We start from the raw sequence: 15,604 nt of genomic DNA, 5'->3' as shown, positions 1-15,604 counted from the left end.
TGTTCCTGGGCAGACACTCCTCCTTGGGCGGGAAATGTGCAGGATGACTGGAACCAGAAACGGGATCTTTCCCAGAAGCTGTGTCGGTTCCCCAGGCCACCCTCTCCCTCACTCTCCCAAATTCTTAACATTCCAAAATCAGTACAAACATTCCCTTGGCAGTCTGGGGGGGTGGGGGCAATGGATTTGCAAAACTGAACAAAGATAATACTTGCATCAAATCTTTACATTTGCCAAAGTTCCTATTGATAGCAGAGATTTTAGGCTAATACCCAATAAATATATTGAAAATGATAAGAAATGAGGAAAATAGAAGGGAGTGGCCATTCCTCAGACTACCCATGGTCCACTTCCTCTGTACATTCACTAATGAGCAGCAGAGAGAAATGTTTACCAACTCTGCACCCTGACATTCATATACCTAATAGGAAACTATTTTCAGGAAACATAGCCAAAGGATCACACCCCCGCTAATGAGACCAAAGCCTTAAGTGCTATTGCCTGTTTTTAGGATGGATTTTACCAGAGCCAAATGTACTTATAAGGAAACTTCCTCAAAACCCAGGATCAATTTTTAAATGTGAAAATAAGAAATATCATTTCTTGGTAAGTGCTTTTCCAGGAGCCACTCCTATTCACAACCTTATAGCAACAGGAAGATCAAGTACCAATAGGGGCAAAGAACTTACTTGGAAGGGGGATTAGCAGATATTTATCCCCCAGTTGGCACAAATTTTCTTTGTGTTACTTGCAGACAACCACTCTATAGCTGACTTACTATGGACAAACATGACTCACGCCAAGGATGGGAAGCAGCTAGGTATTGCCCCATTACATGAAAAGACTGTAACACAGAGGAACAAGCAACAGATGCTTCAATTCATATTCAGTTCATTCATCTCAGATTGCCCTTGTCATCTACTTTTGATATTTGAATTAAGAACAAATATTTCAAAATAAAGCATACCTACTGGCATGTCTAACCATTGTATAAGTAAGCTATTAGACAGTAAAGGGCTTAGAATACATCCAAATCACAATATTAGCCTCAGATCAAGAATGAAATAAAAATTCCATCCAATTAAAGATCCTATTCGTTGAGCAAAACAAGTTTATTTGCTGTCATGTTTGGATATTGAAAAAAGATTTCTTGCATTTGTTTCTCATCTGCTATCCATTACATGCACACTTAAAATATGTGTTTCACAATCTTAGCAGTGCACACATGCCAGAAAAACACTTTTATGAATCACAAGGGCACAATTTCATTCTAAAATAGTGCAAATATATATTATAGAACCAGTAAGTGTCTAATTACCAAATTCATAAATTATGATGATTTCAAAAATTGCTATCCATCGTGTTGCCTACAAAATAAAATTAATCTGCATGCAACTACAGATAAACAATATGAACAACTTTGCACAGATGTGAGAAGTAGAGAAGACAGTGTGTCTCAGAGAAAGTGAAAGACAATCAAGCCTATAGTTTGCAAGGCCAAGGCCATATATCAAATATTTCTAACCCAATGAATCTGTCTTCACTAACATTTTCTTAAGTGTTTTTATTTTATTGTTTAAAATGTGTATGAGTGTTTTGTTTGCATATGTATCAATCTACAACACATGTGCTTGGTGCCCACAGAGGCCAGAAGAGGGCATTGGTTCCCCTAGCACTGGAATTACCAACAGTTGTGAACTGCAGTGAGGGTGTTAGAGATCAAACCTGGTATTCTGCAACAGCAGAAGTGCTCTTAACCACTGATCTATCTCTCTAGCTCCCTTCCACAGTGTGTTTATAGTTTTGTAATCAAGAGCAATTAAACAAATAAAATAATTTCCTCCATTTGATAAAATCTGTAAAACAGGTCTGAGTTTACTTTCCAGAAGTGTGGATTAGTACATTCTGTAGAATCATTCATACTCATTTTCATTCTTCCTCTCTCTCCCTTCTCTCCCCCTTTCCCTCTCTCTCCCTTTCCCTCTCTTTTCCTTCTCTCTCTCTCTCTCTCTCTCTCTCTCTCTCTCTCTCTCTCTCTCTCTCTCGTGTGTGTGTGTGTGTGTGTGTGTGTGTGTGTGTACATCATCAAGCCCAAGGCCTCTTGCGTTCAAGTCAATATTCAGTAAATACCCTTACATACTGACAAAAAAAAAAAAGGAAAATATTCTCGTCAACAAAATGTGACAACTCAACAAAAGATGAGAAGATGTAAATGTACAACTGAGCATAAGCTATGGTAGCCTTAGAAAGCTGGCTGTAATGACATGCCAAGACAGGCAGAGAGCTACGAAAGAGGTTGCATGAGTCCCCTATGGCCTCCCAAAAGTGGGAACAATGCTGAGAACACAGCAGCCATTAGAGTTCAATTTGGGGGGAAAAATGCTGACTTGATGTTAATGATAAATTCAAGTAAGTAATAAGTAAATAAGTAAGTAACAAACACACAAGTATCTCTTTGCTTGCTTTTGAGGTTTTGAAGGGGGAAATACAGCACAGACATCCTTCCAAGTAAGTAGGATGCTGTGTGTAGTATAGGGATAAAACTGATAGTGAGATAGAAGGATTCAGAGCATGAAACAACAGAATCAGTGTTGATCATAAACAGACAGAGGGATTCCTAGTTCTGGACAAGGAAGAGAACAACAACAACGACAAAGCATTCTCACGAGGCAATAAGACTATAAAGCTTATTGAACCTCCACCCTTGAAGTTACATCATTTTAATGTTCTGTGTGACAGAACAGGAAGTATACATAAAACATCTGCTACAAGATGGTTCTCAAAAGAAAAGACCTGTAGGATTCCTCTTTGAGAACTCACTGCTGTTTGAAGGCCATACTACTTCTACTTGAACAAGTGACTGACTAACTACTATTATTCTAACCTTTGGTATTTGAATGAAATGCTCTTGAAGATAAAGACCATCACCTCAAGGAAAGTAAATTATAGTACTTATTACAAGTAACAAAAATTGCAGCTTACCAAAGAAAACCAGAATTCTGAATAACTGATATTTACTATAGTGAGTGTTGTATTTCCTGAATATTTAAAAATCGTTCTGGTAATATTGTTAGTTTTAGAAGTAATGAGATAATTCTGATGACATATGATGTATAAATATCTGAGAGAAATGCACCTATCAATTTACCCAATACATGATATCCCAAAATTTCATACAGGTAAAAGATGAATCCAGAATGGAAGAAAGCATTGTGTTGTATTATAACTGGGCACAAAAAGGTTTCTTGATATTATTTTAGGCTCTCCAAAAAAGTCTTTGAAAGCAGTCCTTGTCCACTTTGGATAATACTAAAGTAATTCTCTATTACGTAAACATGATATTAAAATGTCTCTTCTTTTTCCTACTACATGTTTGTGTGAGGTCCAACTTTTTGGAATATAAATGAACCAAAATAGCATATATGACAGACTAAAATAAAGAGAGAAAGGTTGAGAATTCAGATGTTTCCCATTAAATTACACATTAAAGAACTCTGTAAGAATATACAGTTCAGTTTTTAATTTCTACATTCAACATGAAGAAGAAATGGTTCCTCGTTATCATGGCTGAATCTAACCAGGGGCACCCTGACTACTAACTGTTTTACTTAGGGAAACTAAGTGAGAGTTTGAGTTCATTCCTATGATCTGAGGAGACTCTACAGTCTACAACAGCAGAACCTTTCTCAGTACTCCACATGGAACTGTAGGTTGAAAGAAGGTAAGGATTGTGGAAAGCAAAACTCCACCTAGTATGAATCTTATCACTGGGCAGTCTGTGCAGGGGCATGCTTCTGAGGGTGAGCAGAGAGGAGAATTAGAGCCTGCTCCTTAAGAGACAGTACAACAAATAGGCATGACAGACTTTGGAAATAGCTGCTGCTGGGAAGAAAGCAGCTGATGGATTACAAGTCTGATTTAAAGGCGTCCCAACCCAGAGGAATCATGAGAGGCTGTGCTTCTCCCTGGGTAGAACATCAGTACCCACCCACATGCCAGATATGCAAGTGCCAGGTCTGGAACAGGTGTATATTAGGTAAACATACATTGGAAGTTAATGGCTTCATAGTGGGCTGAAATCACAAACCCTATGACATGATCTATAAATTTACTCATTAGTCCTGTAAAATTAAAGTTATAGAAAGATACATTATACTAGATTTTTGGCAACACCTTTCCGGGATTACAAGATATACAATTGCTATTATTAGCAACAATTAATGCTATATTCTTCAAAAAATGAAATACGAAGAAAAAACCATCACAGGAAAAGGGGGTAAAAACATTAGGCAATTAAAATCATGCCTTGTTTAAAAGATTAAAACTTAGTGCCAGAGTCACTTTGGGAATGCAACTAACTCTACAACCTGGCAAAACCTAGATCAGTGCTTAACAAGATTTTGGCATCGTCCACCAATGCTTTATTCTATATTAGCTGAACTGTTTCCAAAGACAGTATTGATATGCCAGTAAATGAGCATCCTTTTTAAAGGGGCATGATTCCCTATGTTACATATTTTCATCAGTCATCCACACTACATACCATATCCTCCTGGGAAACTACAGATAAGCAATAAGTAATTTTGGTTTTCTGTTTAATAGCTGTGATACGACAGGGAAACTAAGATGAATCTTGCTGTCGCTTTTCTAGGAAGTTTCAAAGAGCATTTGGAGGATAATGGCTAATTGCAATAGTAACACAGTTGAAACAGAATGTGGTGATTGCAGGAGGGAACCATGAGACATGGAGGCCTGAGGCAGGAGTGGAGAGTGGACATCTAGAATTTACATGGTTCGATGCTCAACAACTATTTTGAATTGCTTCTTCCTCAGGGAAGAAGCACAAAAGGAGGCACATTCTCCAGTCCTCGCTCAGGTCATCAGCAGTCCCTTCACACCGCCTTCTCAGTGCAGGCGAAGGTAAGTTATCTGTGGAGGCTTTCCCCTGTGGTCATGTTGCTCAGAATCACCTATGGAGACTGAAAACCTTAGAAAGAACAGCATTAATGCAAGATTACATTGTGCAGGACCCATGGTCAATTTATGCTCAGTGTGAAAATAAACTATGGCTTGCCCCTACATAGTCACACTATAATCTTCTTGGTAAAGAGTGCCCATGGTTTATAAAGACAGATTCATGTCATTTTGAAGCTTCTGTTGAATAATGTATGAAAGTGTTTAAAATGGTGGTTAAATGCTCTCAGACACTACCACATACATGTTGAAAAGCACAGACTGTGTTGCAAATCACATCTGGCCCATTCAACTGTAGTATTTGCAGTGCATAGGATAATATATATACATACACATACACACAAACACACATACTTTATTCTGGTGAGAGGTAAATACTTAAAGATGAAAGGTGTGCATTTATCTTAGGCTGTAAAAGCTAATTACATGGGAAGTGCAAGATATAGTAAAGTTGGTTGCATTGTCTTCTGAAGGACAGGTTAAACTTTAACAGGTTGAGTACACAGCAGGAAAGCAGATTGAGTCCAGAGTTTTAAATGATCTCAAGGCATATTATTAACTTGGCTGCAAGGTTTAGCAAAAATTGAGTTTCTTTGAAGACAAGTTACTTCTTTTTAAAGTTATTACCACAACAATGACCTCTATTGGATTTAGATAGATAATAGGACGAAAAGAGAGAGAGAGAGAGAGAAAGAGAAAGAGAGAGAGAGAGAGAGAGAGAGAGAGAGAGAGAGAGAGAGAGAGAGAGAGACCTGAAGTGATTTTTACTTTTATTTCCTTCACTTTAAGCCAATCAGTAAATTTCACAGTGATTTCTGGGGTGGGGTAGAAGGAAGGCGTTGTTCTAAATGTTGGAGACCATGGCCTGATTGTCCGGAGAAGGTGAAGCAGGGGTGACCTCACTAGGGAAGCTGGAGGGGCACAGTCTGCCCCACTGGCAGGTAGGTGACATTTCGAGAGCGGGAGAGCTGGTATGCAATGTCCTCAGCGGCCTCCAGCTTGCGCAGCTCGATCAGGCCATTGCCTGCTGTGGCCAGCGAGTTGGCGATCAGCTCAGCAGCCTTAGCGTCCCCCTCAGCAGAAATGATGGCTGCCACCTTCTGCTGCTCAGCCTTTTCCACCACAAATCTGGCTGTCTCCGCTTCCTGCTGAGCCACCTGTTTGGCTTCCACCGCCTCTGTGAACTCCTTCCCAAAGGTCAGATGTGTCAGGGACACGTCATCCAGGATGAGCCCAAATGCGGCTGCTCGCTCTGTGAGGTCATCGCTCACCTGCCTGGAGACCAGTTCTCGCTGGGTAATCAATTCTCCAGCATCGAAGCGAGCCACCACCGACTTGAGGATCTCTGAGGTGATAGATGGCAGCACCCGCTCATCATAGTCCTGGCCGATGTTGGAGTAGATATGAGGAAGCTGGCTGGCTACAGGCCGGAAGAGGATACGCAGTGTGATGTTGATGTTCTGCAAATCTTTGCTACCAGTGATGACTGGTATATTCCGTGGTTGAGAGCGACAATCAAATATAACTGGTTTCTGTACCCAAGGGATGAGAAAGTGAGTCCCTTCCCCTACTACAATGTCCTGTACTCCATGGAATCGGTCAAAGATGACAGCTCTATGCCCAGCATCCACGTTATATAAAGCAGAGTTCACCACACCTCCTGCAACTGCTAAAGCCAGGCCGAACTTTCCGATGGACTCAAACACTTTGGCAGCCATGATTCCTTTTGTTGCGTTCACTCACACCTGCTTTCACTCACCTTCACATGAATTCCCCTGAGGGTTTCTTAACAAGCACAAAGCTCTGGGTCCAACCTTTAGCATCACAGAGGCACAAATGACACCAGCACACGCACGCGGGCGGGCACACACACATAGGCACACATGGAAGCAGAAATCAGTTGGTTTTTTTTTAGATGCTTTTATTATATATGTATATTTACTATTATATACTATATATGTCATACATATATAATGAAAACAGACAAAGTAATTATACTTTTATATATAATATATAATTATATAAACACACATACACACACACGCATGTGTGCGCACACACATGGGCGTGTGTGTGTGTGTATATATATAAAATATCCCTTTGCTTTGTCTCTCTTTTTTTTTTCATTGTAGCATCTCATTAAATGAAGGTTCAATATCCCAGTCACCTCTGAAGAAAATGACGCATGTTGTGGCATTTTTTAAAAAATTTATTTACTACCTTTGTTTTAGCCATGCATAGAAATTTGGGCACAGTGNGGGAAGGGAAGGGAAGGGAAGGGAAGGGAAGGGAAGGGAAGGGAAGGGAAGGGAAGGAAGACAGTCAGTAGCTATAGACAAATGATTATTTGAGACCCACAAGAACATTACCCATAATTTCTGGAAATCTATCTAATGATGAAAATACTATCTATAGGTAAAGTATCTGTGTTAGGGTTATATAAATTTGGCATTCTACCAATCCTCAGCTTTGAGGTAAGTAAAAATAATTTTTAAAAATAATGAGCGACAGAATTTTTCAAAAGATGTGCATGTTTGCAAAGGATGAAGAGAGTTGTCTCCAGAGTCCCTTTCTCAGGTCATCATATTCACTAAGCCCCAGAGATATCTCCAAAATGTACAGTCAATTGCCACACATTTATGAGTTTATCTGTGGAATCCAACCAAGACAAAGTAGAAGGAACACCATACTTGCTGCTCATTCCTAACATTCTATCTATCACTCCCCTTTACCTGGTGCCTGCAGCGCTTTGACTGCAATTATCCCAGATGAAGCTTTCTTTTTTTTTCCCCATAACTTTCAATATTCAGAATAGCTTTTTTGTTTGTTTGTTTGTTTTGTTTTTTCGAGACAGGGTTTCTCTGTATATCCCTGGCTGTCCTGGAACTCACTCTGTAGACCAGGTTGGCCTCAAACTCAGAAATCTGCCTGCCTCTGCCTACCAAGTGCTGGGATTAAAGGTGTACGCCACCACGCCCGGCTTCAGAATAGCTTTTGAGTAAAGGTCAAAATATAAAATTCTAGCATATCCAAAATGCAAAATGGAAAATTAATGTCACCGAGTAATCAGAAATATGATCTTCCATAGTATATCCCTTTATACAAGCTGTACAATTTGTCTTTCTTGACCTAATATGTCCAGGTCACGTCATAGTCACCTGCCTATTATCCACAGCAGCTAGCACAGAGCTTCAAACCAGAGAGCATCAGTAAACAACTGAGCACCCATAAAACAGTACAAATATGACAATCAAGTATATACACATACCAACAAAAGGGTTAAACTCTTAATATTAAGTAGCATTTTGAAGAGCACTTTAAACCTTATTGAATATGACCATGATTACTTATCTGTCTACAACAAACACACACATACACACAAACACACACAGACACACACACACAGACACACACCCCAAAATCAAAACAATTCAATAAAGAAAAACTACTATAAATATGACTTATAGAAAAATGAGCATCTACTCAGCAGGAAAATATGTGCTTAGCTACAGGGAATACTCTAAGTTTGTTTCCCAGCTCTGAACAAATAAAATGAAAGGTGGTACATGTCATCTTCCTGTTATTAGTATAGTCTTCAAGCAAATATGCACTGGGCTGGCGGCTCATTATGCTTTTATATAATCACCTGAAAGTGTATGATCAGAAAAAGAGTCCATGCTAAATAAAATAAAACAACTAAGCACATAGCTTTACAAAATTTGATGTACTTCTACCTCATCTTGTCATTTTTTTCTCCAGCAGCAAAAAAGTTATAAATCCCAAGCCTTAATATATGGTTATATGTAAGCAAATGTAGAGTATCAAGAAACACAAGCAGTTTCCTGTGTCTGCTCCAGAACTTGCTATATTTCTAGAGGGAGAGAAACAGATGATGATGCAGTAGGATGAAATTTGTGGGTCAAACAGTATGACCTAGAACTCATTCCAAGTCCACTATAATCCCTTTATTTTGGTCCCCAGCAAGAGGCAGTTCTAAAACAACTAATGATAGTGCGCTGTGACCTCAGGGCATTATAACTTTATCTACAACACAAAAGTACCAGTGTCCAATTGGCATAACCCCAGGGGCTACTACATCCTAAATTATTTAAAACTCATAAAATCTTCAACAAGAGGAGGCAGCCCATGGGGGTAAGGTTCTGCCCTCAATATTTGCACAAGTCTCTCTGATGAGTCCACAGCAAGGAATGCTAAGACATAACATTTACATTATAGAACACAGGTCACACTGGGAAATAGTTCCTGAAGCATACCTACCTTTCAATCATGTAAAACTGGAATGGGTCCTGCAGATGGAGAGAGGAATGGCATGGGAAAGGAGACCTGATTCAAGTGAGATCCACTTCCGCTGATAATGTTTTCTGATGGCTGGCTAGCTCTCTCTGAACAAGGGATCAGCCTAAGGTCCACAGCATGAAGAGTAAGCAGAGGACTGCGGCTTCTCCACCAGGACAGCCTGCAGACAACAGTGCTCGTACCATACTTCTCTCATCACCTGAACCCTCATTACTCACTTCTGCCCACTTTGCTTTGACACAAGGTTTGGTGACTTGTGTCAAATATAATTTCTTTTCTAGCCTGATGGTTGACTGTAACAGTGCATTTTCCTCTTCTATGCCCAGTTTTTAAGCCTAGATAGTGATAGCATTGACTTCTAATTGTTCCTTGCTAATTTGCTTTACCATAAGAAAAAGCCATGACAGCCTGCTAGAGGAGAAGAAATCACCAAAAAAAAAAAAAAAAAAAAAAAAAAAAAAAAAAAAAAAAAAAAAAAAAAAAAAACCTTTCCTCTGAGTCCCCTTCTTAAGCAATCCTGGGGGTATGAATGGCAATGGATACCATAGGTTCTTATGTTTGAATCCCTAGTGCCCAGTTGGTACAACAGTTGGGGAAGGATTGAGAGGTGTACCTATGTTGTAGAGCATGTGTCAGTGAGGGACTGAAAAGACTTGTGCCATCCCCCAGGGTGCTCTTAGCCTCCTGCTTGTGAATCAAGATGTGAACTCTCAGCTGATGATACTCCTGCCTCCCACCTCCTTGCCCTAATTCTACCATCAGGAACTCTAACCCTCTGACATCAAATACACAATCCAACCCTTTCTTCAATACATTACCCTGCTTATGACATTTTATCACAGCAACAGAAATTCAACCAATACAGCATCCTACAGCTTGCTATATCCCCAACGCTAATGAAAGAACCCAGACAAGGACTGCAGAGTCAAACTAAATTAACAAATGTCAAATACAATCAAACCCAGAATACCCCCAGCTAACCACAGGCTGGTAGACAACAGTAAACCCTCATGACTGTATGCTGGATTCTATGGTACTGTATAAGGCAATGCAGGTGAATGCAATGGTTTAAGTCTTTGTAACAGGTAACAGGCCAGTGTTTAGCATCCCCATTGTGCACTTTCACATAGCTAATTCTAACCATGCCATGCTATACCTGAGTATACTATGTCCTGTGCTGTGAGCAATTCAAATATCTTGTCATATTCACCATTGCATCCAAAGATTCATATGTAGATGATAATGTAGGGTAGCACGAGATGCTTAGCACATGTTGAAAGGAAAAAAAGCAAGTATAAACACAGAAAATGCTTTAATTATAAATAAAGAAAAAGTGCTTAAGGACTTGTTTCATAGTAAGAGACAAATGTAGTGAAGAATGCAGGTTAGAGAGATGTTATCTTACTCTGAACAGCAAGCACAGTTGGTCAGAGAGCAGCAGGAGTCTAAAGAAGAACAGAAAAGACAACAGCTACTATGTGGAAGTCGGGGCAGTTATTACATGACTCCAGGGAGCACTAACTAGTGACAGAAGCACTGAGTCATATACAGTCTTCAACAAAGGCATTGCTTAAAACAGAGCTCTACAAAGGGAGAAACATGGCAATAACTGGACCAGGAATGTGACTACAGGCACTATCTAAAAGAGGGATCACCACAGGAGCTGTGTAGTTCCAGCAAACCAAATGACAAGTCTCTAAAGTCACAACAGACGACTTCTACTTTCTGGCAAGTGCCATTGTGTGTATAAGACAAAATAAAAAACCCACATCTAATGATTTCTAGGGAGAGGGGAGCTATTCTCATGAAGTTGCCACCTCACTTTGATATATAAGATCCTCCTGTGCCATAGGCTTCCAAGAGATCTGTTCAGTTCACTAAAGATAAACATACCATTTCAGAAATTAGATTATTTAGGGGACAAACTCCTGTCCATCAATAAACTGGCACTGTGCCCATAAATAAACATGAAATTAAAGATTTATTCCTATTCAAATAGTAGTTATCCTTCAAAATAAAAATTCCAAAGAGAAGGACATATGAAAAATACTGATGTCTCACTTAAAAAAAAAAAAAAAGAAAAGAAAAGAAAACTCTTCCCTCAGGAGGTGCCTTCTAAAATCTCAGCCTCAGAGATACTTTTTAAAGTAAATGCCCCATTACTCAACATTACAGAAAAAATAATAAAACTCCACATACAACACACAGTCATAACATCTTATCCACCATGGCACAAAGGTTTCCAGTCTATAGAAAGGTCACTCCTCCAGCCAGCTGATGGGGCAGAATTAGCCAATGTCACCACACTGCTTTCTTCCCACCAACTCCTCAGCCAGAGACTAAGCAGAGGTACACAACACACACTCAAGCTTCCTCACTGATGCGTACTCTACAGCAGGAGCACATATTCCCTGTGTAGCTTACTCTTCTTTATGATCCCACTTCAAAGTTAGAGAGTAATCCTGTTCACTCAAGCACCATTACTCTTTCAATCACCTTGTCTCCTATAAAGACAGAATGAATAGACACCCACAGATTAACCAAGAAGCAGGAAACTGAGCACGGGCTCACCTTCCTTAATGATATTTTTATAAGATCTTTTTATATCAATAAAATATTGCTGTCAAATGTATAAAAAGGATGCAATCATTTATACAATGCTGAACTTTCAAGAACAGGAAGACACCATAGCGTCCTGCACACACACACACAAAAACAAACCTAAAAAGACCAATCAATTTTTCACAAGTTTTCAACTGAGAACCTGAGCAAATGCATGTTGAGATTTGCTCATAAGTGAGCTTTCATCTGGAGATAGTACAACTGTCATCATCTTTTTCCTCAGATTTAAAAACCAATGCTTGAAAATAAGTCTGATGTTACAATCTACCCATCTGTTAGCCTCCAGAGTAACTATGATTGTAGGCCTGCAACACTGTATCTCCAGGCCCAGCTTCAAATATGTTGTCAAATGAAGCTCCAAACATAATTTTGCATTTATGTACATGTACAGCTCAAAAAGACATGTAAAACTAAAACAAATGATTGGACATTCTTTAGGTAGTGAAGAGAAACAAGGAAGAAGAGTCATAAATTCAGAGCCCTCTCTTCATCTAGGATAAAGGTAAAGACTTCAGTAGGAGAAATGAATAATCCTGATGATATATATTTACATACATATATGTATGATCACACCAATTCATTATCCAGTATCAAATGATCAACTCTGAAAAGATAAATAATACAAGTAGCATTATAAGGACTGAGCAGGTCATATTTAGGCATATATATATATATATATATATATATATATATATATATATATATATATATATATATAAGAAATAAAAACAAATGAAAAAAGTCATGAATTTGAAATAGCTCTAAGAAGGGTATATAGGAGGATTTAGGGGAGGAAAGGGAAGGGAGAAATTTAAGAATATATTATGATCTCAAAACATAAATTGTTTAAAATGTCCAGAGTTCTCATGTACAGAAAAGCGACTTAGCATCTCCAGTATTTAACTTATAGTTTAGTGGCCAGGGAGCTCAGGAGCTGAAAACAGTTTCATCCTTCACATAATTAGTTAACCACTTTAGGAAGAGAACAGAGGGGTGTGAATGCCCCTCCTGAATAGGAAGGTGAGCCTGTGCTCAGTTTCCTGCTTCTTGGTTAATCTGTGGGTGTCTACTGTAGTTACCAAATGAGCCATAATCAAGCCAACTAAATTCTGTGTGGCACTTTGATTGAACACATTTTACTATTGTTTTTCTAATAAACTATTATGCTTGAGGTATTACACTTTTTATATCTGAGAGCCTGCAGTTACTCCTCAGTGTTTGTTTGCCACCATGATGCAAATGTAGGCACTCTGACTCTTTACTCTAGCCCTGACTGACACAGTAGGGGTGATTTGCAAACTGACCCAGAGTTACTGCTCTCCATTTGGATTATCAGGGCTTTATTATAAAATATGACTTCTCCAGAACCCTCTTAAGAAGCACAAGCCCAGCATGTCTGTATAAATCTTGACTACTACACCCAAGACTTGAAATGGTGGTTGGTAAACAATTTTGCCTGAGCAGCTGTTCCCAAAGAAAACCCCACCAACAGGTAACAACCAAAATTTCATTTGGTCTCTATTCTTTAAATTTTTTATAAAGTACCACAAGGGGCTGGATAAGTAGCTTATTGGTAGAGCACTTATCTAGTGTGCGTTAGCCCCAGACTCAAACCCCATTCTTTGAATGCCCTGATTCTAACTGATGCTTGACAAGCAGAGCTGAGTCATGTCTTTGTTGTATTCAAAGAATTTTAACCTTCCACACATATATTTCCTTTTACTAACAAACTAGTGCATATTAAAATTCAATTCATCTTTTGTGTGTGAGTGTATATATTTGTGTATTTTGAAATAGTATCTCTCATTGAACCTGAAGTTTTCCAATTTTCCAATTCAGTGACACTGGCATCTAGAAAGTATGCTGCCCCAGAGCTAGGACTATGAGTGCTCACAACCAGGCCAGACTTCTTGTGGGGATTGTGGGACATCAGATTCAGGTCCTCATGCTTACAGGGCAAGCTATTTACCAAGTGGGTTATCTCACCAGGCCAGTTAAAATGGTTTTTAAATTGAAAATTAAAATAATGGATTAATTTTCACTTACAATTGATATAGCACTAATGAAAATGTTTGTTTCAGCACATAAAATATATTTTTAAGACTATATATTATATTAAGGTAACCAGCAGGACTGAAATACACACAAAAAAATACTACTCAAAAGTTTTGTTTTGGATGGTCCATCCATTCGACTTAGCTCCAAACTTTGTCTCTGTAACTCCTTCCATAGGTATTTTGTTCCCCAATCTAAGGAGGAATGACGTATCCACATGTCGGTCATCCTTCTTCTTCATTTTCTTGTGTTTTCTTATATCTTGGGTATTCTAAGTTTCTGGGGGATCCATCCCATAATCAGCCACCAAACCCAGACACTATTGCACATGCCAGCAAGATTCTGCTGAAGGGACCCTGATATAGTGGCCCCTTGTGAGGCTATGCCAGTGCCTGGCAAACACAGAAGTGGATGCTCACAGTCAGCTATTGGATGGAACACAGGGNCCCCAATGGAGGAGCTAGAGAAAGTACCCAAGNAGCTGAAGGGGNNTNCAACCCTNTAGGNGGAACAACAATATGAACTAACCAGTACCCCNAGAGCTCGTGTCTCTAGCTGCATATGTAGCAGAAGATGGCCTAGTCAGCCATCATTGGGAAGAGAGGCCCCTTGGTCTTACAAACTTTATATGCCCCACCACAGGGGAACGCCAGGGCCAACAAGTGAGAGTGGGTGGGTAAGGGAGCAGGGCAGGGGGAGGGTATAGGGAACTTTCAGGATAGCATTTGAAATGTAAATGAAGAAAATATCTAATAAAAAAAAAAAGAACTGGTTGAGAAAACAAGTTAAACTGTAAAAATCACTCCTAAAAAAAAAAAAAGTTTTGTTTTATGTATGTTTGTGTTTGAGAGCACACACACCATGTGCTCTCATTAGTAAAATAAAAACATCACTGTAACTTTGAATTTTTTAATTTTAATTTTTTTTAAATCTTACTTTTAATGATGACTTTTAAACACTTTACCCTCCTTTCTAGCCCACCACCCACCAGAGGTAGTGGAAAAGAAAAGATACAGGGGAAATGGACCTGTTTAGATACGGTTCTTTAGAGCAAATCCCATCTGCCTTGTAGACACAAGACCAACAAGTCTTTAATTATGCAAGCAAGCCACACTCATATCACTGTCCCTGAGACTAGTTATTGTCCCCCCCCCCCCAAATATCATCTGTCCTCAATGGATCTTGCCTCACAGGCCTTGCCTCATCATGTGCATCTGTCTGTCTCAGCTGCTATCACTGTGCCAATCAGCTCAAGTCCACGGAAGCAACAAGAAGCCAAAGCACACCTTGAGAAGTTTTTGGTGCTTTTCTCTCTATGGAGTCCCAACAATGTAAGACGGGCCAATACATGCTTGTCACTAGAGAAGAATCCTTCATCACTAGTATTTAAGCAGAATATTCTTTCACCTGTGACTGCTTCAGTGAAACACTTATTCACATGTTTGCCCCAGAAAAACACCATCCAACACAACTGACTTTCCAAAGAATCCTTAAGTTTCTACTTCACATCCCTGTCAAGAATTTTCAGTCCTTAAAAAGATAAATGTCCTTTTTGCACACATAAAAGAAACATTTGAAAAATAAGCATCCTGAAAACACAATTTCAGCTCTATAAAAGGTGTTGCTTGTTTTTGAA

The 15,604-nt window shown here is 39.2% G+C and overlaps 2 protein-coding genes across 3 annotated transcripts in view; both read right to left on the bottom strand.

The window, feature by feature from the left end:
* Positions 1 to 15,604, bottom strand: part of Pard3b (par-3 family cell polarity regulator beta) — a 976,275-nt gene that overhangs the window by 879,179 nt on the left and 81,492 nt on the right. The window lies entirely within an intron of this gene.
* LOC110321615 (prohibitin-like) lies at positions 5,732 to 6,750 on the bottom strand. Of its 2 annotated transcripts, XM_021197966.1 has the most exons (2): positions 6,275 to 6,692; positions 5,877 to 5,923 (listed from the first exon to the last, which is right to left on the bottom strand). In XM_021197966.1, exons 1-2 carry the CDS (start codon positions 6,690 to 6,692, stop codon positions 5,877 to 5,879), a joined length of 465 nt encoding a protein of 154 aa, XP_021053625.1. The 2 variants fall into 2 exon arrangements, with proteins under 2 accessions (XP_021053624.1, XP_021053625.1); XM_021197965.1 differs by having other exon boundaries at positions 5,732 to 6,750.

This window comes from Mus pahari, chromosome 5 (genome assembly GCF_900095145.1).
Source record: "Mus pahari chromosome 5, PAHARI_EIJ_v1.1, whole genome shotgun sequence".
In the NCBI taxonomy this organism is placed as follows: Eukaryota; Metazoa; Chordata; class Mammalia; order Rodentia; family Muridae; genus Mus; species Mus pahari.
The sequence above is the reverse complement of the archived record's forward strand: the minus strand, read 5'-3'. Positions and strand labels throughout refer to the sequence as shown.

Bases quoted from the DNA above. Each gene is read 5' to 3' on its own strand.
- LOC110321615 (XM_021197965.1), bottom strand. From the start codon at position 6,692: ATGGCTGCCAAAGTGTTTGAGTCCATCGGAAAGTTCGGCCTGGCTTTA.